We start from the raw sequence: 9274 nt of genomic DNA on the forward strand, positions 1-9274 counted from the left end.
TGGAGCTCGCGCTCTGGTGGTGACAGCGGTGTTCTGAGAGGTGCCCTGACGCCCCCTCCGAGCTGTGCGGCCCGAGTCCTCCCGCCCCGTGCCGACTCGGTCTGTGACGAGACGACGGAAAGGTCTCCAGCCATGGGAGTTGGTGCTCAGTGGGGGGGGAGCCGTGGACTGGGCTTTCGGAGGACAGTACCATTTCTCCCTGAGGCGGTAAACGCTCAGCTTCGAATATCGTGTTCACCGAGGGCTAGAGGATGGGATACACGTTAGCATCGTTGAAGGTTCACAAAACTAAAATTTAAACTTCAGCATCTTGGGCTGTAGAAGCAACGTAGTCACCTGTGGGTACACTGGAACGGATGTCCCGGACTCTTGTTAACATCAAGGGCTCCGAACCAGGGGCGGGCACTCCCCTTCACCCGTTTGTTTTGAAGCCGTACCCATGAGCAGACGGCACGAGCGCCAGGTACCCTGGCAGCCACGGGCCTCAGTCCCGTGCACCCTGAGCCCGGAGCCCCTCACTTTGCGGGTGACCTGCACCAGGCAGAAGGGCCACGGCAGCCACCACCCGCTCGTCCGGGCCCCGCGCTGCGAGGCCCCTGGGTACGTGTGCCTGCGGGGCGGGGGGCCCTCCTGTCAGCTTTTCCTGCCCAGATGCTCAACGGCCACCACCGACAACTGACCCAGTAGCAGAGAACTTTGCCCGAACCTGACGGTAGCAGGATTGACCTGGTAGCCCTTGGTTTGAAATACCTGGTTTGGTTCTTTTTTGAAGAAGAGCGGGTGGAGGGAAGTCTTTATATGTGGACTTAACTAATTGTCGCAGCAACGCTGCCCTGGGGCAAAACTGAATGGAAAGTAGGCGCTGCTGTAACCACACTTCACAGTTCTCTGCCCTGCTTGTTTCCTGGGGACCGAGGGTGCTTTCCGGGCTAAGGGGTGTCGTGTTAGTGTTCTTTGTGTCTTCATTTGCAGTTTACAGTGCTCTGGTTCTGCGGATGCTACAAAGAGCTTAGCTCTGCTAAATAGTCCCATTCTGGAGTTCAGATCCTACAGATTACATGACGTTCCCGCGCTGCAATTTAAGAAAATCAGTTTAGTTCCTTAGCAACAGATCCTGCCAGTAACATTTCAACCAGCGAGGTTCATTGACTTCCTAAAATTGGTGGTTCTTTTGAACGTACCCTTTCATATATAAAAAAGTAAACTTTCTATGCTTGGGTTAAGCTTAAGTAACAAAACCCAGTTTGAGAACGTTTCTGTAACAGAACTGGGTGTTTTTTCAAGTTATATTATTTCAAATATATTGACTCGTAAATAATTTTTTAGTGATTAGATTTTTAATCACTAATTTATGCCTTTCAAGTCAGTTCGTTTGACTCAAATACTTTAAGCAAAGTATTGAAGTTAAAATGTGCCCACTACCAAGCATCTCAAATACGAGCTTTCCAGAAGTTACCGGAACATGATACTTCGTGTTGCACGTGGCGATAGGAATGGCAGGGACGCAGCCGGTGTTCTCGCCACCACCAGGCATGAGGCTCAGTGCTGCTCGGCCTTTGAGCGCGTAGCTGTTTTCTCTCTGTCCTCAGTTCTCCCGACGTGGAGAAGGAATTGAGTAAACGCTCCAACCTGCCCTTCGCAGGGGCCGCTCTGACGAGCTCCCCCGGTTTCCACTGGGGAGGGTGTGTTCACGGTGCGTTTGCGGGTGGGACCGGCTGTCTAGAGTAGCTGTTGCCCGTATTCGGTAAATGTGGGGTTTTAAAGCGAGCTGGACTCCCAGAAATTCAAAAACAACTAAAATTCGGGGAAGGCCCATCCCACCCTTACCACGGGTCAGAAAGTGAATTGAAGTCACTCTCAATCAAAAGATTGAAGTTCTTAGCCTTAAAGATAGAACGCGCTCGGGACAGCTAGGGGACTGCAGGGGCAGCAGTGTGGAGGCAGCCCTGTGCCGCAGCCCGAATGCCCGTGGTGCGCGTGGCCCATGGACGTAACGACTGAGGACTAAGCTGGCCCGGCCTCGGGCCTTCCTGGGCCCCTGGCCTCGCTGTTTGGGACATGAGTTTATTGCCCTGCCAGCTTTGTGACTGTTCAGACTTAGGTTAAGAGAACTCGGAAATTTGGCAGAGAGATAATAGGAGTAGAGTTTAAATTTGCAAAATCCACCAACAGAGCGGAGCTGATTTCAGTTGAGGCACATGAATTAAGAAGAGGAAACGTGAAGAAAGTAGTTTGGGAATGCAACGTAAGAATGCTTGCTTCAGCAAAGCATTGTAGCTTTCCCTTTATTCAGAGGGCATTCAGAATACTTTGATTGACCTTGGTGACCGTCTTGAGTATTTATGGTCATTTGGGTTTTAATTGCAGGAGAAAGAATTTTCTAGCATTCCGTGCGGCTGCTAAACGGAAAGAAACTAGTCAGGGGCCTAAGCTTTGAATCACTTGCCCTGACTCAGCTTTCATTTTAACCTGATAAAGGGGAAAAGATCAGGGTGGGTCCTTGGCCTCTATTTGAAATGTTGAGAGGAAGAAAGTTTTCATTAAAAAGGTTTTTGAGAGTCAGCTTTTTCCTCACACTTGCTGGAAATGCGGCCCGGCCCTTTGGTGCTGATTAAAGCGTGTTGCGATTCTACTAGCCAGCGTTGAGACGGGGGCGCTGCAAAGCCCCGCCACACCCAGGGCCTTGATGGGGCTGTGTGGCGGTCCCCTCGGTGCTGCGCTAGACGGCAGCCCTGTGGGGGTCTCTAGATAACCGAGCGTGTGTCACTGGCAGGGCGATGGGAGCACGGGCGCCCGCGCTGACCAGCAAGGTTTCTGTTGTCGGCAGGTGCCGTGAGCGACGTCGAGATGCAGGAGCACTACGACGAGTTTTTCGAGGTGAGAGCGGCTCTTGGCGACGGGCAGCCTCGCCGCCTTTTGTGTCGGAGGACTTAAAACTCGTCCACTAGGGAAAGTACCCAGAGGTGAGTTAGGCTCGTGTCGTGCCCCTGCAGGAGGTGTTCACAGAAATGGAGGAGAAGTACGGCGAGGTGGAGGAGATGAACGTCTGTGACAACCTCGGGGACCACCTCGTTGGGAACGTGTATGTGAAGGTGCGCGGGGGCTGGGCCTGGCGGGCGGGGCGGCGGCGGCGGCTGGGGTCCACCGTCGTCCTCTGCATCCAGTGTCCTCGTGGCTGCCGGACAGAAGCTGTCGGAGCTGGGGCGAAGCTGCTGTGCGTGTTTGGTTTCCTTCGCCCGCGCACGTCCTTGCGTTGGCTCTTTTAACCAAGCGGGTCGGGAAGCCCAGGCGACGCGTTCGGCCCGGTCTCGGACGCCGCGAGTTCAGGAACCTAGTTGTAGACAGAGGGTCGCCTGACCTGTAGCTGCTCCACGGCGGCATCCCAGCCCAGCGCTCGGCCCATGGGACCGCACGGAGGGGTGGCGAGCGCTCTGTCGCCTCGTTTCAGTTCCGCCGTGAGGAGGACGCGGAGAAGGCCGTGATCGACCTGAACAACCGCTGGTTCAACGGGCAGCCCATCCACGCCGAGCTCTCGCCCGTGACCGACTTCCGGGAAGCCTGCTGCCGCCAGTATGAAATGGGGTAGGTAGGGCCTCCGGCGGGGCGCGGGCGCGGGTGTGGGGTGCCGGGAGCGGCAGTGCGTGGTGACGGCGCCCACTGTCCCTGCAGGGAGTGCACGCGAGGCGGCTTCTGCAACTTCATGCACCTGAAGCCCATCTCCAGGGAGCTCCGGCGGGAGCTCTACGGTCGCCGGCGCAAGAAGTGAGTGTCACCGCGTGTCCGTCGTGACGCGTCAGCAGTGGTCGCTGTGTCCCTGTTGTGTTGCTGCGTCGCAGTATTGTGTTTTTTTTCCTCCAAAATGTTTTTTCCAAGTGAAACTTGGCCTAAGTGTCATTTACGTTCTTTAAAAGGCACCGCTTAGAACGTAGTGCACATTTTGAAATGTAAAAACACGCTCTTCGAAGAGGTCTGTGTGCACGTTGGCTTAAGTAGAGGGCGAACCTCGGTAACTGGCGAGGGGACCGGGTTCTGTCGGACTGGGTGGGTTCTTGGCCTTGGCCCTGCGGACCACCGGCAGAACGGAGCACAGCTGTGTGTCTGGTCCTGCTATTTAAATCGGACAGCTGTCCCACTCAGCGCCCCGATGTCGGAGGGCACGCTGAGTCGCTCTTCCTGCGTAGATGGGGTTTTGACCCTGGAGGGTTCTCGTTTCTCGCCTGTTAAGCCCACGAGGGAAAGCAGCCGTGTGCGAGCCTGTCCTGGTGTCACAGAAAGCAGCGTAAGAGGAAGGGGACCCTGCCCTCCCCCCCCGGAAGTCAGCCCAGGTGACACCGTTCCTATCAGTTCCGGGGTGCCCTTTAATCTCGGACTCGGGAGTGTCCGAGGCCGGGCACAGCTCAGAGCTGCGGCCTGCACCCGCTTAGCAGCCTTTTCCCGTCACTGGCTTCAGTTCGACGAGGTGCAGTGTCCGAACGCGTTAGTCGCTGGCCTCCTGTTGCACGGCTCGGCTGGGATGTCAGGGTTTCGTTTCTTTCCCTTGCTTGCAGGCATCGGTCGAGGTCCCGGTCCCGGGAGCGGCGCTCTCGGTCCAGAGACCGTGGTCGTGGCGGCGGCGGCGGCGGCGGTGGCGGCGGCGGTGGACGGGAGCGTGACCGGAGGCGGTCAAGAGACCGGGAGCGGTCCGGGCGGTTCTGACCGTGCCGTTTTTACCGTACGTCTGCTAGAGAGTTGTAGTCGATTGACCAAACCAGTTCATAATGGGAATTTTTTTTAAAAAACAACAAAAAAAAACAAAGATGGGTTTCTGAATAAAATTTGTAGTGACACAGTACTCTTGGTGTTACTGTCTCGTGGAACGCCCACAGCGCTTTTCCTTTGCAGCCTGCACAGCCTCAGTCCTCGCGGTCAGGGTCAGTGTCCGCCATTGTCTTCGAAAAGCAATAAAACTGCGTTTCTACATTTAGGATCTGAACTGAAGCACTTACCAGTTGAGGGAAAATTCACATGGGCAAAACTCAGACCTGTTTCTTGTTAGCTGCCTATCAGGGAGTAATCCAGACTCTCTCCCGAGGCCGAGGAGCCCGTGTGGAAAGCCCAGGGTCTCTTCCCTGGCCGGGCCCTAAGCGGAGGACAGCGCTGTCATGGGGCGGCTGTCAGGAAGGGGGCGGCCGGCGCTGCATCCCCGCTCCGTGAGAGCTGCCATCTGTCCCAGAACGCGAGTGCACGCCAGACTCAAGAGTCGACCCTGAGGCGGCGCACGTCCTTACTGGGCACCATGTGCTCTACTGTGACAGCTCCAAGCTCGGCGAGGGTCCTCGGCACTTTCCCACCTAGCGCCCTCGTGTCTGCCCGTGTCTCGCTGTGCTGGGAGGAGTTCGGGGAGCCAGAGCTAAATCCTGCTCTTGGCATGGGAGAAAACGTCACTGGTGTCACCTGCCGCCACCACACACCAGTCAGTGAGTGGAAGGGACTGTTCCTCCCATGGTCAGCGTGCCCGTGGAAGGCTTTATGTGACCGGCAGTGGCTTTGTCCCAGTGTGGTCTCTGCTGAAATTAGGTTTCACCTGCTTTTTGCAGGAGTGGGCAGATGATTTCGGATAAATTAGTCCAGTTTTGAGTTGGTGATCTAGGAAGTTCTTTTTCAATCACATTCTCCACACTCCAAAAAAGTCTGTACCGATCTTTGTTTTTCTACCTGAGTTTGGTCCAAGTTGTAGAGATGGTGAGTCCTTTCCCCTGCATCCGAGGGAGGGAACGTGGCAGAATGTTGCTTTATGTTTCTTCACTTTTGATTAGTGTCACCTTTCCCCTGAAGGTATATATTTAAAACGTGAATAGAAATCCATCAGAGGTGCTTCCGCACTGCCACTGGGGGGCAAAGGCCAGCTCGCAAAGCGGAGTCGGCATGCGGCCCCTTCCCCTCCTGCTCCCTCCGCCCCTGACGCTTGTCTGCAGTGACGGGAAGCTGAGAGGCTTTGACCCAAAATGCCCGTGACGAGTTGCTGCTGAAATATAGTATCAACCTCCTTGTTTTAACAGTCATGTCGAGTTATCTCATTTTTGCAGCTTTTTGTGCTTGCCGTTTTGACACAGTAGGCATAACAAACAAGCTTACCGGAGCACGAGTCCCCAGTGGTCAGCTAGAGGTCATCCTGAATATTTCTAACTGGCGAGCGCAGTGGCCAGGGCCCTGCTGATTGCTGAAAATTCGCTTCCTTTGAGCGATGCTGGAGAAAGGACAGTGGCACATGCCACCGCAGTGTCTAAGCTCCGGTCGGGTCTCACCATCACTTCTCAGTTCGGGATGGCCTATTTCCCAAAGGGGACGAAATGGCAGGTGCTTTCTCAGACGAAGGAGGCTAGGTTCGGGGACAGAAGTCGTCGGTACCGCAGATGCTCTTCTGGAGGCTTGGGGACGGACGGGGGCTCAGACTTGGTACCGCAGAACGTCACATGGGACTTGAGTGTGGCCACCCGGAGTGTTTGGCTTCGTTTTGTCCGCCGGTCCCCAGAACATGTACATGTCCCAGAGAAACAGACCTGGCAATCAACGTAAGTGGCTTCTCAACTTCTAATTTGCCAAGCGGGACTTTTTTTGCTGTCATCAGATTTCACCACCGTTTCATGGAAGCCTTTTAATTTTTTATTATGGGAAATTTTAAACATGCGGCCCTCCAGCGAGCAGCGCCCAGCAGTGCCCGCCCACTCACCGAGTTGCCTTTGGTCTGAGGTCCGGCAGCCCCAGGCCCGGCCGGCATCCTCGGGAGGTGGGGGCGGGCGTATGTGCGCGCGTCAGAAGTGAGCGCCTGACGTTCCAGCTGGTGTTTCCGGACAAAAATGAGCAAGGCCTCTACCGGGAGACACAGACGCTCCCGTGGGAGGCAGGTGGGCGACCAGCAGGTGCCGAGACCAGCAGGCGGCCTGGGAAGACCTCAATGAGTAGACGAGTCCTCCTCCCCAAATCAAAAAGAATGAAGTAGGAATAAGTTCAACCGAGACCTGTACGCTGAAAATCAAAACATTGCTGAGAGAAACCGAAGTCCCAAACAGCGGGGAACCACTGGCTTCACGGCGGGGATGGAGGCCTCGTCCCCCAGCCATCCGCCCATTCAGTGCAGTCCCTCTCAGCTCCAACAGCGTCTCTGCAGAAAAGGAAAAGCTGACCCTAAAATTCGCATGGCGTTGCGGGGAACCGCACACAGCCCCGCAGTCTCAGACGACACTGGCCGGCTCGCACTTCCGATTCGAAACCTTGGGGGCAAAGTCGGCGTAAAGAAGCCACTGTCACCAGTAGGTCAGCAGAGTGGAACTGAGGGTCCAGAAAGAAGCCCCTGTGCTGACAGTCAGTTGATTGACAAGGGCGCCGAGACCAGTCGATGGAGGAGGAGGGTCTTTTCTAATGGGGCTGGGACAGCTGGTCGTCTACAAGCAAAAGCGTGAAACTGGACTCCTGCCTCGCACCATATACAAAACAGCACTCAGAATGGGTCAACAACCTAAATATGAGAATTGGAACCATAAAACTCACTGAAGGAAAGGCGGGGTAAATCCTGAAGACCTTGGATTCCGCAGTGGTTTCTTAGATATGACTCCAAAAGCACAAGCAACAAAAGGAAAATAGATAGAGATAGATAGATAGATAGATAGATGGAAATTCATCAAAATCAAAAGCTTTTTGCATCAAAGACACTATCAAAAAAGTGAGAAGACGCCCCACAGCATGGAAGAAAATATTTGTAAATCATGTATCTGATCAGGGTTTGGTGTCCAGAATATATAAAGGATTCCTCCAGCTCAACAACAAAAAGACAAACACCCAATTTAATGACAGAGTAAGGCCCTGAATCGACATTACTCTGAAGACACACAAATGGCCAACAAGCATGTGAAAAACACTCATGTGTCAGCAGGGAGATGCAAATCAATACCACAGCGATCAGATCCCACTCCACACCCAGGAGGGTGGCCAGGATCCAAACGGCAAGTGACAGCGGGCATTGGGAGCGCGTGGGCAAACCGGGACTCTCCTGCGTTCCCGGAGGAGACGTGAACGGTGCGGCTGCTGTGGACGCGGTCTGGCAGGTCCTCAGAAGATTGCAACAGAAGCACCAAGTCTGCGGCCACGCCCCCCTGAACAAGCCCGATCCCATCTGGTCTCGGAAGCCAAGCAGAGTTGGTGCCGTAGGCGTAAAAAATAAAAAAAAAAGGGATTGTCAGCTGACAAGGTCCTTGCAATCTAGGAGGTCAACCAAGGGTTGCCTCGCCTAAAAAATTAAAAAATAAAAATGATAAAATAGAAGCATTGTGTGACCCGGCAATTCTACTCGTGGGCTGCGCCCAAGAGAAATGAGAACGTTCACACGAAAACATGCACCCCGTGTGCATTCACAGGAGCGTGATCACAGCGGCCACAGGCGGGAGCAGCATACGTGTCCACCAGCGGACGGACGCATAAATGAGGGGTGGTGTGCCCCCACGGCGACCTTCATTCATGTGTGGTGTGCCCGCATGGTGACCTTTATTTCACAATAAGAAACGAAGTACTGATACATGTGACGACATGGACAAACCTCATGACATGCCAAGTGGAGGGAGGCAGTCACAAAGGGGACACGGGGTGAGAGTCCATTCATATGAAATGTCCTGGGTGACAAATCCGGGGAGACCGAGCAGCCAGGCGGTTGCCAGGGCTGGGGGTGGAGAAGGGTGGGTGTGGGGCGATGGCCACGGGGTCTGCCGTGAAGCTCACTGTGTCGATAGCCGCCTAGCTCTCAGTGTGCCCGAAGCCGCGGAGTCATACACTTTAATGGTGCGTTGTATGTACATGAACCGTATCAATGAACCTGTTCCAAATAAAAAGTTATCGAGACAGGAAATAGCCTTTATTTTTGTGTAAAATAGTGTTCGTAAAGTTCATCCTTCAGGAAAGAGGCGCAGGATACTGTCTTCGTTGTGGAGATAAAATACCCTGAGAATAAAAAATGACATCGCCAGCGGCAGCCTCTGAGACGGGAACTGGGGTGGGGACGGGCGCCACTGACCTTCCCCGCTGTTGCCTTGTTTTCTGTGGATGAATCGTTGCCTCCCCCTGACCTGTGCCTGGAAGACCCAGCCGCAGGTCCCGCCCGTCCCCCACCTCCCAGGCGTGTCCCCCTTGGCGCTCTCAATCGCGTGCCAATGCCTGAGCTGCAGACCCTTCCACCGGCCCTTAGGGACTCGTGCAGTGGCAGCAAACTCCTCCACAGTGGACATCACCCTCCCGGGCCTGGATGCTC

General features: G+C 54.7%; 1 protein-coding gene across 1 annotated transcript in view; it reads left to right on the forward strand.

Moving 5' to 3' along the window:
* Window positions 1–4831, forward strand: part of U2AF1 (U2 small nuclear RNA auxiliary factor 1) — a 26832-nt gene extending 22001 nt beyond the window's left edge. Inside the window, exons 7-11 of the mRNA XM_023523176.1 lie at window positions 2828–2877; window positions 2994–3092; window positions 3449–3582; window positions 3670–3762; window positions 4548–4831. Coding sequence (XP_023378944.1) covers window positions 2828–2877; window positions 2994–3092; window positions 3449–3582; window positions 3670–3762; window positions 4548–4695 — 524 coding nt within the window. The 3' untranslated portion in view covers window positions 4696–4831. The remainder of the gene's footprint in view (window positions 1–2827; window positions 2878–2993; window positions 3093–3448; window positions 3583–3669; window positions 3763–4547) is intronic.
* Window positions 4832–9274: the final 4443 nt, after the last annotated feature.

The sequence above is a fragment of the Pteropus vampyrus genome, unplaced genomic scaffold, assembly GCF_000151845.1.
Source record: "Pteropus vampyrus isolate Shadow unplaced genomic scaffold, Pvam_2.0 Scaffold380, whole genome shotgun sequence".
NCBI classification, from domain to species: Eukaryota; Metazoa; Chordata; class Mammalia; order Chiroptera; family Pteropodidae; genus Pteropus; species Pteropus vampyrus.